Source organism: Acomys minous (assembly GCF_964271855.1).
Source record: "Acomys minous genome assembly, chromosome: 3".
NCBI classification, from domain to species: Eukaryota; Metazoa; Chordata; class Mammalia; order Rodentia; family Muridae; genus Acomys; species Acomys minous.
The window spans coordinates 82,243,112-82,264,593 of NC_140485.1; the positions used below are offsets into that span (position 1 = coordinate 82,243,112).

At 50.8% G+C, this 21,482-nt stretch overlaps 1 protein-coding gene across 1 annotated transcript in view; it reads left to right on the forward strand.

Annotated features, from left to right (window-relative positions):
- Positions 1–21,482, forward strand: part of ANGPT4 (angiopoietin 4) — a 37,155-nt gene that overhangs the window by 11,640 nt on the left and 4,033 nt on the right. The window contains exons 2-7 of the mRNA XM_084775334.1: positions 7,005–7,160; positions 8,527–8,648; positions 10,387–10,625; positions 14,189–14,304; positions 17,234–17,335; positions 19,663–19,829. Of these exons, the coding sequence (XP_084631460.1) occupies positions 7,005–7,160; positions 8,527–8,648; positions 10,387–10,625; positions 14,189–14,304; positions 17,234–17,335; positions 19,663–19,829 (902 nt within the window). The remainder of the gene's footprint in view (positions 1–7,004; positions 7,161–8,526; positions 8,649–10,386; positions 10,626–14,188; positions 14,305–17,233; positions 17,336–19,662; positions 19,830–21,482) is intronic.

A 21,482-nucleotide genomic window follows, 5' to 3' on the forward strand; every position in this document is an offset into this window, starting at 1 on the left:
CCGGAAAAAGCTCTGTAAAACAGCAGTGATGAAACCCAGCCATACGGTCAACACCTCCAGCATTGCCAGGAGGTGACCTGCAGCACACCCACAGGGGCTGGTCACCTACTGGTTACATAAACCATACCAACTTGGTTTTACCCAGGTCTCTCAATAGTGTTCCCAGCAGCCCCGGGGGTAGAAGCTATGAGTATCACTATTTCAAGGAAGAGGTTCGGGTAGGTAGACACACTTGTCTGAGGCCGCCTTGCCATAGGCAGAGGGGTGGCCACCACTGTCCCGAGGCACAACTCGCTCTGCACTAACCATAAGCAGTTGCTTTTCTGAATCCTGAGCTTTGCGTATCTTTTCTCCAGAAAAGACACACGTAGTCTACCCCTGTTGCAAGCCTCAGTCTTCAAATCCTACACACTCTCCCATCTACTTTGAGGCCCTTGTCCTTGCTTTCTTGAAATCCCTCCCTCCTGGCTTTCCTCCCGCTGGGGTCTCATCCTCTCAGCTCAGATGACCCTGGCCAGCTTGCCCTGAATGGTCATCCTGCCTGCTTTGGTTCATGATGTTCATCACTACTGCAGATTAACTCGTTTGTCTAGAAGGAGCCCAACAATCAGAATACTAGTCAGCTTTGCCTATCCCCAACTCCCTGTGCCAAGGATAGTGTGCCAGAAATTCAGGGTCCCACATCGGTGTAAGAATTATAATTCATAGGCCGGGTGTGGTGGTACACGCCTTTAATTTCAGCACTCGGGAGGCAGAGGCAGGCGGATCACTGTGAGTTCAAGGCCAGCCTGGTCTACAAAGCGAGTCCAGGACAGCCAGGGATACAGAGAAACCCTGTCTCAAAAAACCAAAAAAAAAAAAAAGAGAGAGAGAGAGAGAGAGAGAGAGAGAGAGAGAGAATATAATTCATATAATAATACGTATTTATCTGGGGCAAATTTTAGAGCCTTGTGTTGTCAAGTTTCTTCTTTTTTTTAAGATTTGTTTATTTATTATGTATACAGTGCACATCAGATCACATTATAGATGGTTGTGAGCCACCATGTGGTTGCTGGGAATTGAACTCGTGACCTCTGGAAGAGCAGTCAGTGCGCTTAACCTCTGAGCCATCTCTCCAGCCCCAAGTTTCTTCTTATTGAGACATAATCCACATATCCACATATAGGAAAATTCATGTACTTCTATCTCATGGCATAGGGTATTTCAGCATCCCTAAACGTCCCTTTGAAGTCACACACTCCTACTTGAGGCCTGGTGAAGATACATTATGACTTACTAAAAGATCCCATTGGTAGAAGCCCACATTTGCAGACACCGAGTCTGTGTCTTTCACTCTGGAAACCCGTCACTGTGACTGGGCACAGCAAGGACTCATTTGTTCCTTCTCATGGAGAGCGGAGCTCACAGGGTGACTGGAGCTCAGCTATGCAGCTCTTTGCCGATTAAGATCCATTTATATAGATAACACAGGCGCAAACAGGCTCGCTTGGACCTGCTCGGCCGCCGAAGCCGCACACCCGGGTCTGTGGTCCTTCCTTTCTTCCTTACGCTCTGCCTGTTGGGATTCTTCTTGCCTCCCCTCTCTTCTGCCCTTTGCACATGCCCTCTTCCCTACAGGGTTGTGCTTACTGCCCCCATAGAACGTATTTGTAAAATGAGGCCCAGGGGCACGCGGAAACCCCTCCAGGGCCCGCAAACTGGAATGCAGCAGAGCTGGACCTTAAGCCCAGGGCCAAGATGAAGTGTAGGCTGGGGTCAGGGTACGCCGCTGGCTCAGGGACAAGAACTTGCTGCTCCAAGGTGCTAGAGAAGGTGTCGACGGTCTTGATGGTGGAGAGATGCCTAGATAAAACCAGACCCTCCTGCCTGGTGCCTGGGCCTCACGCTATTCCCCCACCGGCACCCCCCTTCCCCCCACTGCCAGTCTAGGCTGCTGTTGGTATCCAGAACCCCAGTCTGGTTGAACCAGGCCATCTGACTGGGATTATCTGCCAAGGGCCCAGGCCCGTGGGTGGGCTGGCAGATCGGGTAATAGGATCCAGCTGTGGATGGCCTATGCCCCACCCAGCTACTTACAGCCACAGGCCCACTGGGGAAAATTGGTGAGTCTGCTTTTAGGGAGCCCTAATGATTCAAGAGGGCCCTAAGTCACCCAGAGTCCTCAGTCCTGCTCTATAGACATGAGGGAGACCCAGAAGAAGCTCGGGTTTCCTGTATGTGGATTCTAACTAGGAACCGAGCCTGGGTAGGAGCGGTGACCTTGGCTCTGAAGTGTAGAGAAGTGTCTAGAAAGTTCTCTACTCAGGAATGAACTTGCTGACCCAGGCTCTGGAAGGCTCATGCTGAGCAGAAGTATTTAAACACAGACACAGCCTTGCTCTGTGCACCCGAGCCATTGGTAGGCCCCAGCCAGCCACTCAGTAGTGTCCCTAGGAAGCCCAGCCAGGAGGAGATCAGACTGGAAACTTTTACTGGGATCTCAGCTGACAGACTTAACCCCAGGATGTGCGGAGTGAACAAAAGAGAGGGAAGTCAAGATTAAGGTCTGGGCTTGGAGCTTCAGGAAGGGATGGGGCCTTTCACTGAGGTGAACAAAATCGGAGCAAGCTGAGAGCTACAGGGCCATAAAAGGTAGGAGGCCTCAGAGGCCCGTGTCAGGTGCTGGAGAAGCTACTTGTTTGGTTCTTCTGAGACATGGTCTCACTGTAACCCAGGCTGGCCTTGAATTCACCCTGTTGCTGAGGATAGCCTTAAATTGCTCATCCTCTTGTTTACCTCCAAGTGCTGGAGTCATATGAGTGCTCCCCCATATCCAGTGTTAGAGGTGCTTGTTGGAAACCTGTTTGGATATGGAGGGGTGTCCAGGAAGAGTTCCTCATAGGAAATGGTGGGGCCATGAGCTGTGAAAGTCCCAAGAGTAGCCAAAGCGCACAGGCAGCACCGCAGTGTGTCTGGATTGCAGGGTCCTTCAGTATCTGGCCTCACAGAAAGCCTATGAATTTTCTTAGAAACAAATGAAATCAACTAGGTTTGGTGGTACACACCCACGACCCTAGCACTCAGGAGACTAAAGCAAGAGGATTGCTGTGAGTTCAAGACCTGCCTCCCAAATGTTAGGCTATAGAGCAAGACGCTGTCCCAAAAGGCCACACAAACACACACAAAAGAAGTAAAGTCAAGGCCCTTAGCAGAGCATCTAATAATACTGTAAGTATAATCCATATTAAAAACCACATTGACAGTGGAGTTGTTGCCCCATCCAGTGATGGGTTGATAACTCCCATAATTCCATAGTCACACTGAGCAAGGAAGAAAGAAAGGTACTGTGTGCTAAGGAGGTGAGCATTTAGAATTTCTCTGCTTTTTTGTGGCCTGAGCTGAAGTTGATGGAAATGTCAAATTGTAATCACAAATCCATGGTCAATGTCACCTCGCACTCACTCAGTATCATGGGCTCCTGAGACATCTTCACACACCCTCTGGCCCCTTCTTGAGGACCCCTGGCCTAGGGAAAGAAGGAACAAGAAGACAAAGAGATGGAAGTTGGTTATAAGTTACTATTGGTCTTATCCAGAGAAAAAACGAGGTTGGACTCAGGGATGTCTCTCCTTTCCTTTATCTTTCTTTCTTAGGTTTGGAGATAGGGGCTAAAAAGAAAGAATGAGGAATATAGAAATATACAGAGATGATAGGACGAAAAGTAGATTATTGAGTCGACTTCTCAACTTAAGGCCTTAACTGTGCCCAGAAGGTTATTTTTAATTCATTAGTATAGAAATTTGTATATTGATGCAAAATAAGTTTAATTTTGATATATTGGTATAGAATTCAAATGTAAAACTATTCTTCACACACACACACACACACACTATATATATATATATATATATATATATATATATATATATATATATATATTCTACTCTAATATAAGGTATTGTACCCATACCACTCAAGTAGAATACAAGGTTTACCTCCAATACTTTGAAAGTGCTATTACAGGCTATTTAGGAATAAGTTAAGTTAGACACGTTAATTGTCAATTGATCAAATCACGGTCATGTCAATTACTAGTCTATTCATATCACAAGAATATACATCCTAGGTGTACAGATAGGTGTGATTCTATAGACAGGTAAGGTAAATAGCCAGATAAGGTCTTCAAAAACATCAGAGGCCTACAGAATATGGCATTTAGAGATGCTTTTTATTACTTTAAAGATTAATTGACAATAAGACAAGTTAACTCCTGGCCACATCCAGCCTATCTCAAAGAAGATGATGAGTATCAAAGAACCTCCTTATGGAGATGGCTTCAAATGTGGCAAACAAGCCACTGGGAAAAATGTTCTCGTTCTGACCACTGACAGAATTCTGCCTAAAAATAGGCAAGCTTGGATGCAGGTAGAGTCTACAACCAAACTCTGTCAAGACAGGGTAAGCAAGTCCTCAATAGCTCCTGCCTCACAAATATGTCTGTCATATATATTGGGCCAGAAGGCTGAAGACGATGCTCCAACATTACAGAGAATTTTGGGTGACTGCTCAGGCAGCAAACTATTCTGTCATCTTCTCATTTTAGAAGCTGCTAACCTGCACTTCCTTTTACTCAGGTAACCAATTTTATTCCTCCTCATGTCTCTGATGGGGTTGAAGACCAAATAGGTTAGCTTCACAATTAAGCTTAGTTGATTAGAGGTTCAGATGTTTTTAGGTCTAGATAGATGTTTTACATTGATAGAGATGAGATATGATGAATATTGATTTACATTCAGAATTTTAGACTCACCAAGGTAGGAAAATGTTTTCTTCAAGGTTTCCAAATACAAACAGCCAAACCTCTATGAATGTTTCGTGGTTCTTCTTGCTCTATGTAGTTTATTTTATATATGTATAATAATATAAATGGGTAAGTAAAAAAAATAATATTAATAAAAAGAAGAAGAAGACAAAGAGACCAAGACTGTACCACAAGGGGGAGGAGTCAGCGGTGCCCGGCTTGTGGTAGGAGAATGCGTTTGCGTTTATGTCCAGCAGCTATAATGGTGATAGGTCCTTATGATGCCAAGGAGATCATGACAAAGTGAATCAAAGGCTCATGGACAGGACCAGTGAGACCGCCTAGTGGAGAGAACACTGGCCATACAAGCATGAGAGCCTGAATGTCCACTCCCAGAAGCCATAAGACAAGATGCAGACAGCACATGCATGTAAATGCAGCACTCCTGAAAGATGGGGGGGGGGGGCGGGGAGGGGGAAGCCAGGAAAATCCCCCAGAAGCTCATCAGGCCAGTTACTCAGCAGGCATGAATAAGAGGCCCTGTCTCAGACAAAACAGAAGGAGATGACCAATGCTCTGGGAATTGAGAAATTGGAAGGCAGCTGCAGGAGGTGAGGTCCTAGGTTTTTAGAAAGATCTGTGAGCATACGTCTTCCATGTGCTGCAAGGAAAGGTTAGGACCAGTGACAGGGCAGAGGAAGGAGGAGATGAAGGGCAGAGGCCTGGAGAAGCTCCACACCGCTCCACCCATCTTCCCTGTGCGCTCCACTGCCAGGTCTCAGATCTGGCTGGAGGTTCATTAACGAGCACACAGCCACCTGTCCCTGGTTCTGCTTTCAGTAGTGTTGGGCCAGTTAGGTCTGGAAACCCACATTTCTCACCAGCTCCCAGGGGAGGCTGGTCCATAGGCCACACTCTGGGAAGTTCCAACAGCCTCCCGTCACATACTTCTCCCAAAGTGCTCACGGCGGGAGGAGATGGGGTGAATAGAGGAGGGAGAAATGAAGAAAAAATTAGCCTGAGTGAGTGTGACTCATAGTCAAGATTCCCCACCCCACCCCCCTCTGAGAGCGCTGACCTTCCAAAGGACCCTTTGAGCAGCTCCAGTGAACCTTATGGAAGCCTGAATTCTGGCCTGAGTGACAGAGGAGGGACCCAAGCAGTAGGAGCAGCCAGGAGCATCCAAGGAGCAGCTGAGCCTGAGCACTCACTGTTCACCTCTCCAACTTGATCTGCTTCCAGGCAGATGAACATTAGGAAGAATATAGCCCTGCCAAAGTAAAGATGCTCATGGCATCCGGGACACTTGGATGCTGTGAGTTCAGCCCTGTTTGGCAGACAACGGGGCTAAAAGAAAGTTCAGCTTGGCAGATAAGGACCTGAAGTCTGTACAAGGGAAAGGTGTAAGCCCCACCCCCACCCAACTCCCGCCACAGCAGGCTGGCTCTCCTCTAGAGGGAAAGCAGAGCATGAAGCCTGCACTCTGACCCTTGCTCTTCCCCCACCCCTACTCCCACCCCTCACCCCCCCCCCCCCCCGTCAAGCCCTTAAACACAATTACTGAGCACTTTCTGAATACCTGGTGCTGTGTTATATGTACTGATGAAATACTTACTGAGCAAGATTCTATCCCTGGCTTGATGTAGTTGACATTCTGGAAGGTAAGAAAGATTTAAAAAAAAAAAAAAAAGGAAGAGGAAGCTTGTGTGTGGCACCACTGCAATGAATTGAGGGAGTGAGCCATGTGAGTGGAAAGAGGCTTCTAAAGTACAGGCGTGTGGTATGTTCGAAGCCCTAAGGTTGGTTTATGCTTGTATAGGAGCGATGTGTGGGGCTACCGCCGCTGGAGTTGAAGGAAAGATGGAGGGACTGGGGGCAGGGAAGCTAGCGATGGAGGAAACTACAAGTCAAGATTTTCAGCTTTTCCTGTGAGATGAGAATCTAGAGTTAACAGAGAGCCAAGGAGGGGTGTGGCTTACCTAGTTTCAGTGGGATTCTTCTGGCTTCCCAGTGGGGGACAAACTTGTTTGGAACAAGAATAAAGACAGAGGGCAGTGGGGGAAACCTAGGAGAAGGGAGCAGTGGCCTGGCATGGCACATCCTCAGCCGGGTGTCCACCCCTAGCTGTAGCTCTGTGCTCTGCCATGGAGCGCCGTGGGTGGGATGGACAGGCGGCTTCCCCCAGCTCCTGCCCTTTCCCCCACAGCCCTCTGTCTCCCTGCAGCTGGAGCGGTCCATCCGGATGAACTTGATGTCAGACCTGGCGCAGACCCAACGGCACATAGTGCAGAACCAGACAACCACCATGCTGGCACTGGGCGCCAACCTCATGAATCAGACCACGGCTCAGACCCACAAGCTGACTGCTTTGGAGGCACAGGTAACAGGAGAGCCACCAGAGGTCCAGGTTGCTCCTCCAGGCTTTCTGACTCTGCCGCTGTCCTGGTGAGGTCCGGCCTTCTCTGTGCCCAAAGCCCCCCTGGTCCCTTCTCTGCATCCACATGGTCGGCCAGCCCCACCTGCACTAGGTCTGAGCCCTCTGTGGAAGCTCAGTGCCAAGGCTGTGTGGGCACTGGGCAGTGGCAACACTGACAAAGCCCTGCCCCAGCGATTAGAGCACACTGGGAGACCTGGATGATAAAGAGAACACGTGACCTCAGCAGGCCGAGCAGGGCAGCCAAGATGGGGTTGGGGGGCAGGATGAGGAAGGAGCCACTGTTTGCTAAAGCTCTCCTGCATGCCAGACACCATGCCAGACGCTGGTTCCAATATAGTGCAGTAAGCAAATCAATCAAGGGTCGGTTGCCCTGGAACTCACCAAGATGCAGAGAAAGAGACGTGTGCTGGGTGTATGGGTAGAGTGGGAGGCAGCTGTATAGGAAAGGGATGACGACGGAGGATAAGGGAGAAGCCGGGAGCCCTGAGGACACGGGGTGAGTGACAGCAGACAGTGAGCTAGCTGGCTTTCTGTTGCTGTGATAAGCGCCATGGCTAAAAGCAAGCTAGGGAGGCAAGGGTTTATATAACTTACACTTCCAGGTCACAGTCCATCACAGAGGGAAGTCAGGGCAGGAACTCAGGCAAGGGCAGGAGAGAGAACCGTGGAGGAATGCTGCACACTGGCTTGCTCTCAGTGGCTTCCTTGGTTTGCTTTCTTATACAACTCGAGACTACCTGCCCAGATGTCTCGTCACTCACGGTGGCCTGGGCCCTCCCACATCAATCACAATAAAAAAAAATGCCCCACAGACGTACACAGGCCAATGTGATAAAAAGTCCCCTATAACGGGGATTCCCTCGGGTATCTATGGGCTGTCAAGTTGGCCTAGGAGAGGCCAAAATCTGATATGACCTCAGAGGAAAGGGGCCATTTGGAAGATGGGGCTGACGGGATGGGTGAGGGGTCCAAGTTATGGAGCCCCTACAGCTAGGAGATCAGCCCTGATGTGCAAAAGTAGTAATGAAGAAGGGCAAATTAGATTAAGTAAGGTAGCTCCTGTGAATGGTAGCAAGCGCATAACCATGGAAGCTCACAGATAGGACGTGGCAATGAATTGGCAAGCTCAAGAGTGGCCACAGGTAGCAAGCGCGTAACCGTGGAAACTCACAGATAGAACGTGGCAATGAATTGGCAAGCTCAAGAGTGGCAGCCTCCCCCTCAAAGCCCCCAGCCCCCCCAAAAAGAGTGAAAGGCCTTTGAGCCTACATAGCACATGACCTTACAAACCCCCTGTTTGTTGGGGCAGGTCCTGAACCAGACATCACGCATGATGAGCCACATGCTTGAGGGCTCAGTGTCCACCAACAAGCTGGAGAGGCTGATGCTGACACAGAGCCAGGAGCTGCACCGGCTACAGGGCCGCAACAGGTGAGCTGGGTCGAGAAGCTGGACCTGGCCAATGTTGGATAAAGGACCACTGTGGGAAAAAGCTAGGACAAGGGACAAAGCTGGGGCGAGGTTGGGGCTAGGTAAGGATCAGAGTTAAGCTTGGAGTCCAAACAAGGCAGCACCAGGCCTGGCTTCCAGCATCTGGTATCAACAGAGGCCATGCATGCCTTTTCCCGTTGGTGTGAGAGTGTCAGATCCTGCAGTTACAGACAGTTGTGAGCTGCTGTGTGGGTGCTGGGAATTGAACTCAGGACCTTTGGAAGAGCAGGCAGTGCTCTTAATCACTGAGCCATCTCTCCAGCCCCGCCTTCCCACCTTCCTTCTTTTTGTGGCGCAAGCTATCAAACCCAGTTCCTTGCACATGCTAAGTAAGCTCTCTATCGCTAAGCTAATCCTCAAACCCTAGCCCTCCCATCATCATTACCAGCACGCGCACACACACAACATACACACACACACACACACACACACACACACACACACACACACACTGCCCTTGTTTGGAGTTTTTGTTGTTCTCTTTCTTTCTTGTCAGTTTGTCTGTTCTGATTCATTTTGCTTGAGGCAAGTTCTCACCATGTAGCCTGGCTGGCTTCAGATTTGCTATCCCCTGCCTCAGACTCTGGCACTGGAATGATACGCCTGTGCCACCACACCCATCTCTCTCTTTCTGCTTTAATTTTTCATTACTTTATCAAGATACAAGTTTCACACACTACAATCCTCATGGTGAACTTTAACTGGTTCCCATGACTGTAAGTACCCAACCTGACGCACGCCATCCCAGAGAGAGCAGTTCCCAGCATCTGCCTCACCGTCAGTCTAGTGTTCTGTACAAGTATGCTTTGAGGACACCGGAACTTACACAGACAAAAATAGCCATGGGGTAGAGGCAAGGCTGGGGAATCTGACACCCAAGGCCCATAGCTTGGTTCTGCAATTGAGTGATGCACATTTGCCCCTTCTGCCGACTTCCCAGAGTTCCTTAGGGTCTATTTCCCAGTCCTCAGTCAGTGAAACATTAAGGTCATTTCCAGCTTTTTACTATTTACCCAGTGGTACGACCTCCCATACCTCCTCTCCCACTGAAGGAAGAGAGAGTGCCTAAAGAGGAAAGGCTTACTTTTCTTAACCATGCCTTTGCTTTCTGTACCAGAATTTCTCTTGTGCTTATTGTGCTAAGAGACCTGTAAGATGTAAAAGCAAGCAGCTGACGCTTAACTCAGAAGCAGAACTCTTGCTTAGTAGGACCCAGAAGCCTGGTTCCACCCCTAGTACTACAAGCAAAGAAGTTGCTTTGGAGCAGACTGGACCAGACCTAGCTGTTGGGCATCTACTATGCCTCTCCTTTCTCTCATATAAGCAGCATCACTCCCAGACTCCACAGAGACTATCTCCTTTGGGGCTGGACACACACGGGCAAAAGACATCACTTCTGGGCTTGTGCTCATGGCTGCCAGCTTGTTGCTGTGTCCCTCCATCCTGACCTCATCCCTCCATTCGCTCCTTTTCGTATGACTCCACAGCCTCTCTCCCTTGATTTGAACTATAGTGCACACCGACCACAAGGCTGTGTGACCCTGAGCCAGACGCTGAGCATCTCTAAGCCTCTGCCCAGTGTGTGTAGCTGTCATACTCAGCCCCAGGGAAACTAGAGGTGGGGTGAATGCTGGAGGTAGAGACCTGGGGCTCACCCCCTGTGTGTCCCACCTGGCAGAGCACTGGAAAGCAGGCTGCAGGCTTTGGAGGCACAGCATCAGGCCCAGATGAACAACCTCCAAGAAAAGAAGGAACAACTGCAGAACCTCCTGGCCAACCGGACCGGGCCCCTGACTAACCTGAAGCACAATCTGCAAGCCTTCAGCAGCAGTTCTGCCTCCCTACAGCAGCAGCAGCAGCAACTGATGGAGTTAATGCAGCGCCTGGTGCGCATTGTAGCCCAGGACCAGCGCCCAGGTGAGCGGGAGGGATTGCGCATGGCCCCCGGTGGAGAGCCAAAGAGGGAAGGCCTGTGTGTAGCCTGCTCAGCCACTGGGGGGGGCAGGGACCCATCATGGGGAAGGCCACCTCTCTCCTACCATCGGCAAAAGAGAAATGCAAGGAACAGTGATTATGCTGTCCACAGTGGCCCCTGACAGTAGCCAACTCAGACTCAACCTTTGTCTCTTAGGAGACCTTAGCTATGCCCCTGTTCCACTCCGGGCCTCAGTTTCCCCATAGAATGGAAGAGTTGGACACAGTGAGTCCAAGAGTTTTTTTTAATGCTCCTGCCCCAAGGCATAGAGAGTTGCATGGAATTGGGTAGGAATGTGGTATCCCAGACCGCCATAGACAGGAGAACCATGGCTACCTTGCTCCACGGGTCTCTTTGCCATGCTCAGTTCAGTCAGCAGCGACTCAGTCAACAAGTGGTTTTTTTTTTTTTTTTTTTTTTTTTTTGAGCACCCACTGTGGGCCAGGCAGGGGTTTTGGTGGCAGGGACTCAGCAGCACACAGCTGTCATGTTTCCTGCCCCCTGCAGAATTTCCTACCGCTTGGTAGGTCTCCGCCGGAAGGAGAAGGAATAAGGCTCACAATCGCCAGGTACACCGTTGCAGAAGGCTAAGGGGCTGAGCCAGGAAAACGGCATTTCAGCCTACGGCCAGCAGGGGGCACAAGAGGGGCTTGATGGGGGGCAGAGCTTCTTTTAGAAAACAGCTAGTATGGAGTGAATACTGGCTTGGTGGGTGAAAACCCAAAGGGGCTCCTGCTGTGGGACAGTCTGAAACCACCTTAGGGGAGGCTGGGTCTTCCGTAAGGTCCCCAGTTTCAATCACGTGAAGGGGTTCAAGGCTGACAGGGAACTGGGACAGAGGATCCCACCATGACTTCACGCTAAGTCCAGCAGACTAGCGAAGCCATGAGTCAGGGAGGTAGATGCCTTCTAAACCACAGACTATAGAGCGAGCAGGAGCCATTACGGGGCAGTGCACAGCCCTGGCAGTGAAACAATCCACATGAGTCCCACGCGTGGGTTTCTCACACACACACACACAGGGACAGGGCCTCTCCCCGCAGGCGGGCAGCTCTCCTGTCTCCCACTGAGCCTGAATGATCGTTCCCTGAGTGCAGCAGGAGGTTGTGTCAAGCACCTAATCGCTCCCCGTCCAAACAGCTGTCCACCTGCCTGCCTGTCACCGGGAAAAGACTTTTGGGGCTTGGTTGGTTTTGCCCTCTGTACAGATGGAGAAGCCACGGGAGGCTGGGTGAATGGGAGTTGAACAGAGGATGGCAGAGCATGCTGAACCCAGAATGGCTACTCTGCAGGGCTCTCTCACAGGCAGCGGTGGCTGGGGAGACAAGAGAAAAAAAAAAAGAAATGCGCAGCTATCTATCTTAGAGTCAGAGCCACCAAGTGAGGACAGGGACACAAGCTCAAGTGTGCACTGTGTAAAAGTAACACTAAAGCAGTAGACCATTTGCCCGGCCTCCCTGTGCTCAGCTGGGACACCCAGCCCCAGGGAGGGATGGAGAGGCGGAAGGCTAGCCAGTGCTTACTTCACTGCTTATGCACAAGGCGTCTGATTTCTCACCTACATGAGAGGACACTTGCTCCAGCACTTCTCAGCAGAGAACAGGATGAAGGCTGCACTGGCAGGGGCTCTGCACAGCGCCTAGGAGCCAGAGGGGAGGGGAGCGGGACAGATTAGCAGCCAGGGACCCCATTCCACCAAACTGCTCCACTTCCATAGCAGTCCTGCTTTTTTTTTTTTTTTTTTTTTTTTTTTTTTTTTGAGACAGGGTCTCTCTGTGTAGCTTTGGCCATCCCAGACTCACATTGTAGACCAGGCTGGCCTTGAACTCACAGTGATCCGCCTGCCTCCGCCTCCCGAGTGCTGGGATTAAAGGCGTATGACACCACGCCTGGCTACCTGCTTTATTCTTATGCTGTCCCCTGAGTCATTTTTCCTGACCCCAAGATGCTCCCAGCAGAACCTGGCTGCTAGCAAACCCTCCAACACAGTAGTTCCAGGTAAAAAGCACTTCTACTGCACTGTTATTGTTGTTGCTGTTGTTCACTGCAGAAATGAGCTGTAGACAGCGCCTTAGACAGGGGAGCCAGAAACTGCAGGCCGGCTCCCAGCTCTGCCCTGATTCATTAGGTACAGCGTGGCCTGGCCCTGCTTACCTCCAAGCCGTTACCTTCCCTGTATTTATCTGGCCTTCCTTTCCCTTGGGGCTGTGGGGACCTGAGGGCCGCTGAAACATTCTAGACACTTCCTTTATTGTATAGAACAGCCTCCTTCCGGCATGTCTACCAACGCCAGCATCTGAGAGCCACCATCCAGGTAGAAGGCCCAAGCAGGAAGTCCTGGACGCAGGAGCATCCTGTCAGTTATTTTGCATTGATATCTGTCCCTCCACAACTTTAGCTCCATCCTTAGGCGCCTGCCTCTCAGACAGATTGGGTTCTAGAAGAATCTCATTCCTACTAAATGAGCTACAGAGAGTTTTTGTTGTTGTTGTTCCTTTGTTTGTTTTTTTGTTTGGTTTGGTTTGGTTTGGTTTTTGGTTTTTGGTTCTTGGAGATAGGGTTTCTCTGTGTAGCCCTGGCTGTCCTGGACTTGCTTTGTAGACCAGGCTGGCCTCGAACTCACAGCGACCCACGTGCCTCTGCCTCCCAAGCACTGGAATTAAAGGCGTGTGCCACCATGCCCAGTTCTAGACAGAGGATTTTTAACTCCCTGTATATCCTGGGGTCATGGTAGAGTCCATGTTATTTTAATTCCATTAGATTAGTAGCCTCCTGGTCTTGAAAGCACATTGCTTAGGATGTACATGGGCCCTTGAGGGCCAGTGGTCAGCTTCCAGGAAGAGCAGGACAAAGGATCTCTAACCAGGGCTGCCGCAGATCAGCTTACCAGTGGGCCACAAGAAAGCCCAGGTTCCCTCCCAAAGACACTCCAGGAAAGGGAGGCAGGGCGCCCGTGGGTCCGTCCTTATCCCTTGCTTCGGTGTCCTGCCCTGAGAAGTGTCACCTGCCCTCTCCATGTGCTGGAGCCTCTGTCCAGCTTTGGCTTGCCTGCTTTGGCCTGCTCCAGTCGGCTCCACTCAGGCAAGGCGCTGTACCGCAGCCCTGCAGTCGGCTTCCTCCAGCTGGTCTTTGATGCTGCTGACCCTGCAGAAGCCCAGGCTTTTTTGCTCTGTCTGTGGAGTGCTCCCTACCCTTAGCTCAAGTTTAGGTCACAGTGGGTACCAGTGACCCTCCCTTCGCCCCATCCCCTGCACAGAAATTATTCTATTCCTACCCAGGGACATTACCAGCATGCTGTGAAGACCCCGCCCCACGCACCTCTGTGGTCCCCCATCACCATCCCCTCCCCTCCATCTTCCTGTCTCCATTCCTCCCCAGCCAGGATGTGCACAGAGCAGGCGGGTCTCGAATTGAAGATCTTCCTACCTCTGCTGCCCGAGTGCTGGGACGCGAGCTGCCGCGCCTGCTTGGCCTTCTGGCTAATGTTCGCTTTGCCCCACTGCAGGTTCCGTAAAGGTACCTAAGCAGCTGTTCCAGAACTGTGCAGAGATCAAGCGCTCGGGGGCCAGCACCAGCGGCGTCTACACCATCCATGGGGCCAACCTGACAAGACCTCTCAAGGTGAGGGCTTTGAGATAGAGCTGAACTGGGGGGCTTCCTGACAGACCGTCCCACCCCACCCATCAACGCTAGGCTTTAGTGAAGAGCCCGGAGAAGGAGCGAACCCTGTTTCCGGAAACTCACCAGGCGTGTTTCTGAGAAAAGGATGTAGCCGAAGTTCACAAAGCCAGCAGCAGTCTACCCTTTGTCACCATCTTCTCTCAAACCAGGCTTCTCAGGAAACTGTTCTTTGTTGGTAAAGATGGTGGCCACTCGTGTAACTGATGGCCATGGGCACTCCCATTTGTCTTTGCCTAAGCAGGTTATTCCATTTACACACACAGCCCAGGAGAAGCAGGAGTTGGGTCTGTAAAGCTGGTGATGGGCTGATGGGGTGCCACCATCTGGTGAGAGGCTCCAAGGTTGTCCTGAGCTTGACTGTTCCCCCTTGAGGGAAGTCGGGGGAAGTACAAGTGTCAGGCACAAGGTCTGGGGCAGGCCGGAAGAATAGGCGTGGTCCCCTTGCAGTCCCAGTCTGACTTTCTGCATATGTTGGGGAAGGGGGGCAGCCTTGTTTGACCCCCCAGATTGGCTTTTGTGCTACCCACATCACCTGCCAAAGTCTCCTTCCTGGTTCTTCACAAAGCTCTCGCTTTTCTCCTGCTTTCTGCCATCTGGGTGAGTGATTGTCTCTGCCTTTCCCTTTACAGTACTGATAAGGCTTCCTTCCTTCCTGGACAGCCATTTATTTACCCTCTGGGTGTGAGCACAGAAGTGCCAGCCCTTTGAAAGTAAATACGCAAAGTTGAATAAGCTCAGCTGTGGTGGAATTCAGGTAGATGTGAACAGCTGGAATTTGGGAACACTGATGGAGAGACAAGAGTTCTGAGCTCAGACCTCAGTGTGTCTTTGGTCTCACTTAGCTTCACAGCTCTCTGGGCTTCCTGTCCCCTCTGCACCTACCACAGGTGCCGTGCCTTCCCTCCTCCTGCAGGCCTGCGCTCTCTCTCCCCCCTCTTCCTCCCTCCCCTCTGAAAATTCCATCCACCACTACTTGGAGGTACATGACATCATCTGATACCCTTTTCCAAAACCACCTCCTCCAGGAAGCCTTCCAGGGATCTCCAGTGACTTTCTCCTTATGGCTATTCAAACAATTGTTCTCAGGAGACAGCTTCCTCCAAAGGCAGCCCTGTGAGCTGGTCTATCTCCCATTTACCAGCAACTCACTCGGTGCGGGGCCAGGCAACACACCAGAGCTCATTGCCTCGTGAACATGTGCTGAACCGGTTGGAAGAACTTGTGAGCAAACCCAGGCTGAAAGATTCAGCTGTGGTAGGCTGCCGGCCCTTTGGAAGAAAGGACGCTTTGACTTATTCACACACACACACAACCCCTGCCTTGAACAGAGGTTAGCACAGGTTAGCTCAGAAGCCATCCGTCCACAGTCTGCCCATAGGAACAGTACTTCCTGGATCTACACTGCATCCAGATTCCCTCTGCTTGCATTGACCTCTCTCTCTTGAGGTCATGAGCTGAGTGAATACTTAGTTCTTAGGTGGCATGCTTTTCTGGAAGGTTCTGGAAAGTGTAGGCAATAGAGTCTACTTGGAGGAAGTGGATCAGTAGGAACACACGTTTCAAACATCAGTCTTTCTTCACTCTCTGCTTCCTGTCTACCATGAGTTGAAACAAAACATACCACACACACACACACACACACACACACACACACACACACACACACACTCCCCATATACATACACATATCACACACATGCAAACACACATCACACAAACACACACACTCCCCACATACACACACATACCGCACACATGCAAACACACATCACACACACACTCCCCACATACACACACATACCGCACACATGCAAACACACACACACACACACACTCCCCACATACACACACATACCGCACACATGCAAACACACATCACACACACACACACTCCCCATATACATACAGATACCGCACACATGCAAACACATATCACACACACACTCCCCACATACATACACATACCGCACACATGCAAACACACATCACACACACACTCCCCACATACACACACATACCGCACACATGCAAACACACACACACACACACACTCCCCACATACACACACATACCGCACACATGCAAACACACATCACACACACACACACTCCCCATATACATACAGATACCGCACACATGCAAACACATATCACACACACACTCCCCACATACATACACATACCGCACACATGCAAACACACATCACACACACACTCCCCACATACACACACATACCGCACACATGCAAACACACACACACACTCCCCACATACACACACATACCGCACACATGCAAACACACACACACATACTCCACACACACACTCCTCACGTACACACACATATCACACTCATGCAAACACACATCACACACACACACACACACACACACACACACACCCATCACACACACTTACCGACACCACCACAGTGTTTTGTCCCAGCACAGAATGCCAAGCAACAGCGACCTGAAAATGCTCTTAAGCCATGAGCAAAATAAGCCCTTCCTCCCTCAAGCTGTTTCTGTCCGGTGTCTAGTGTGAACTTTGACCCTGGCTGCACCCCTACCATAATAACAAATGAGAAGACCTTGTGCATGTCAGCCTCTATTCCGAAAGTCTCACAATAATGTCGGTTTGCAGAGTTCGCAGTATAAACATCCCCACTTCCCTGAGGGAGTCACCTGCCTCCTTGAAAGATGATGGCAGTGGGTGTGGAGTCTGTGTCTGGATTTCCCTGATGTCCTTGACCTCGGGTTCATTGTTGCTGGAGGGGACCAGGGTTCAGCCAAGTTACATTTAGGCTGCCTGAGAGAGTTGGCTTATGGCACCTCCAAGAGCTTCCAGCTGCGCCGTTCCCGTCCCCGCAGGTGTTCTGTGACATGGAGACTGATGGAGGTGGCTGGACCCTCATCCAGCGCCGGGAGGATGGAAGTGTGAATTTCCAGAGGACCTGGGAAGAATACAAAGAGGTAATATGCTGTGCCAGGGGCTCCCAGCCCGGAGCCTGTGCAGCCGGGTGCTGTGGGTGGGCACTGGCATGCCCTTTCTCTCCCCAGGGTGAAAGCCCAGCTCACCTAAAATCAACTGCTCAGGCTCGTTTGCTTCTCCAGACCCCAGCCTCATTCAGGCCCCTTTGACATTTCTCACGTGTGTCCTAAGAATGAATTTTAACTTCTATTTTCATATTTGGAAAAGTAGCACACGCGTGTTGATAATGCTTTTTAAAGAACCCAAGGAGAGACTGGGGAGGCACCTTAGTAAGTGAAATGGTTGTTGTGTGAACACTGGGACTTAAATTTGATTCCAAGAACCCATATAAGAAAACTGAGAAGGGGCTGGAGAGGTGGCTCAGAGGTTAAGAGAGCACTGGCTGTTCTTCCAGAGGTCCTGAGTTCAATTCCCAGAAACCACATGGTGGCTCACAACCATCTATAATGAGATCTGGTGCCCTCTTCAGGCAAGCCGGCACACATGCAGCCAGAACATTGGCTATGTAATAAATAAATAAATAAATAAATAAATAAATAAATAAATAGATAAATCTTAAAAAGAAAAAAGAAAGCTGAGAAGGGTGGCATGCATCTGTGGTTACAGATCCCTGGACCTCAAACACTAAGCAGCCTAGGTGAATTTCAAGCTCCAGGCCAGTAGTGAGAGATCCTATCTCAACACACACACAGAAAATGAAACAGAAAAAAAAAACCCTCATCATTTTTTTGGTGTGGTTTGTTTGTTTGTTTGTTTGAGATAAAGTTTGTCTACAAAGCACTGACTATCCTGGAACTCTCACTATGTAGACCAGGCTGGCCTAGAACTCACAGAGATCCACCTGCCTCTGCCTTCTGAATGCCACCAGGCTCTTCAAATTTCCTCATCTTTGCATACATCTGTAACACACCTGCAAGACAAATTTCTCCTCTTCCTCCTCCTCTTCTTGGATTTCACATATTGCAAGTTGACCTCAAACTCTCTTTGTAGAAGAAAATGACCTTCAACTTCTGGTCCTTCTGCCTCCACCTTCACGATGCTGGGGTGATAGGTGTGTACCACCACACCCAGTTAAGACAAATTCTTGAAAGTGGGGCTGCTTCAAAGAACACTTGGATGCCAAAGAGTGCTCAGCTGCCTTCCAATGTTAGGTTTTCGGTTAAGGTTTGAACATAGGACCTTGGCAAGCTGACTTAAAAGCCCTTAAAGTTTTCAAAAGTATAAGAAGTAGAAAAAGATATTCATGAGGAATCAGTGTCCACTAGAGACCCTCTAGATGAGGATTTACAGTGGCTGCCTTTAGGCAGCCTGCAGACCAAGTGGACACAGCGAGCCCCTGTCCTTGGTCCTGACAGATTGCTCTGGCAAACGGCTTTGGTTTCTTGCCAGCCTGGAGCTTGGGTCACAATGACGCTCTGAGGACTTGTAGCCTTGAATTTCTCCGTTGCTGAAACTGTCCAGCCCCTGTCCTGCCTCTGGAAAAAATGTGCTCTGCCTCCCCTGCCTAGCAGCTGGCTCAGCCTTTCCCTCCTGCCGAGGGCTTAATCGGCGTGCAGCAGCTGAATAAAGCAGCAAGGTCCCCGCAGGCTCAGGCACAAACATGTGACCGCCATTCACAGCTAAACACCCAGCTTCCAGCACCTGGAAAGCTCCCTATGCCGCCCCCCTCCCCATAGGCGTGTTCCCAGAGGTAGCGGCTGTTTCTTTTTATTTTATTATCTGTGAGTGTGAGTTTGCCCGTATGCACACATGTGTTTGTGCTTCCACTCATGCTGGGAGGCCAGTGGAAGGCGGACCGTCGTCCTGCTCTGTCTTTCTCTGCCTTGCTCTCCTGAGTTAGGGTCTTTTACTAAAACTGGAGCTAGGCTGGCGGCCAGCAAGCCTCCGAGACGCCGCCCCTCTCCACTCTGTTCATGGGGACTGGGGATTCTAACTCAGGCCCTCACTCTTGCACAGCAATTGCTCTTCCCCCACTGAGCCAGTCCCTCTAGCGATTTCAATTTCTATCGCCACAAATGAGTTTTGAGTGTTTCTGGCTTCAGAGGAATGTGGCTCCAGTCCTTTTTGGTGGGTTTAAAATGTACAAACATCTTATCTTTGTTCTCCGCTGGGGGGGGGGAGGGGTGTCCCTACCCCAGGCCTGTGCGCACTGTTCTTATGAAGTCACTCATTAGGCACTGACCTTGGATAAGCCGGAGGGGGAGGGGGGACGGGAGGGGGCGGAGTCTTGGCTAGCCCTGCTCCTCAACCACAGACGCCGCCACCTCCCTCCTCAGCACACAGCCACCCTTTCCTCTCCTCCCCGCAGGGTTTTGGTAATGTGGCCCGAGAGCACTGGCTGGGCAATGAGGCCGTGCACCGCCTCACCAGCCGGGCAGCCTATCTGCTTCGCGTGGAGCTGCAGGACTGGGAAGGCCGCCAGACCTCATTTCATTATGAACACTTCCAGCTGGGCAGTGAGCGGCAGCGGTACAGGTGGGCTTGGGGCCCAGGCTTGTGGGCGGTTTGAGGGTCCCCCAAGGCAAGTGGCTGCAGAGTCTGCACCGAGGGTCATTCCCTGGGCGTCTCCTACATCCACCATCTGGCCCCGATTTGAGTGCGCGTCACGGGAACTGGAGGTGGCTACTTAGCACTCAGCACATCTTGGACACTGGGTGGGGTGGAAAGACTGTCACTGACGCCACTGTGCCTAGAGCAAGAAGAGATCTTCCAGGGTTAGTCACCTCATTTACAGACAGCGGTAGTGAGGGGGTGGGGGATGGGGAGGGCGGTGGTTAACTTCTCAGTTTGTCTGATGCCCTTTGTGGTGAGGTGCAAAAGTCCCCATGCTGGGACAAAGGAGAACCGGTCTCAGCACTGCTATTTGCAACCCCCAAATGAGACTTGGGTACATCAAGGTCAGCACTCTCTGTGCTCTTCAGCAGTGTCAGGCATAAGGCTACGGTCAAGTCATCAAGGTTTCCTGTCCCCTTCCTCTGTCTGGTTTATGGTGTGTGTTTAGGAAAAGAAGCAAGCCTTTCCCAGTACCTCCTGTGTTCTGCATGCTGTTTAATCTTCTCAGTCTTGTGAGGCAGACATTACTATACATGTTTTAGTGATGAGGAAACTGAGGTACCAAGTCCTTAGTCTGAGATGACTAAGTTAGCTGGATCCTGGATTTGAACTCAGTTCTCCCTGTATCTCCTTTCTCTGATGTCACCTCTGAGGCACTCACTGGTCTTCAAATCAAGACCGAGTCTTAGCTATCTTTGAACCAGGCCAGAATGAGCTCACCTGAACGGGCCTGAACGGATTCCCCTCCTCCCCCCCACCCCCCCACCCCCTAACCTGGCCCCTTTACAGCTGCAGATAATTTCTGGAAAACTGAGGAGGCACTTAGTTCCTCTCAGGGAATCTCTCAATGACCCTCTCCCTGTAAAATTACTCCTAGGAGCCTCCCTGGCACTGCCCCCCCCCCCCGCCATGGCTCTGTTTCCTTATTAAATACCCCTGCTTCCTCTAGCAAAGCGGGCCTGCCATCCTCCCTTATGAGACCCACCCCAAGGCTGGAGGTGCAGGAGGCAGAGCTGGAGGGAGCATCCCTGAGAAGCTCCCGTTCCTCGGAGCTGACCAGGGCAACCTTGCCATGCCCTGCCGGTGCCTACGGATGCCACTGACCCTTAAGGGAAAGGCTGTATCCCAGCTGCACCCCTTTCTGAGTGGCCCTGAGCAAATCCCTCTAGCCCAGAGCATACCCCTAACCCAGATCAAATGTGGGATTCCACCCAGTGCATCCTCAGGATGGCTGGCAGGTAAATAGCCTGGTGGGCCCATGTGGCACTGGACTGCTCTGTGAGAGCCAGGCACTGGAGCCATGAATCAGAAAACATAAGGTGAGGCACCTATAGCATGTAGTGAGTGTTGAGAAAATGTTGGAGGTCTTTAAATGCTAGGTTGAAAGTCAGAACCACACCAGCCCAACGTCTGTGTCTACGAGGTCTGTATTCACCAAAGTGACGCTCAGTTCTCAGCCTTCCCTACGCTCTTGCATGTAATCTGGGTGTACACCTCTGAACCATGGATAGCTCCCTGCTCCCAGCTCTACTGTGCCTCAAGAAGCGGCATAGATTTAATTGGCTGTGGAGCCCT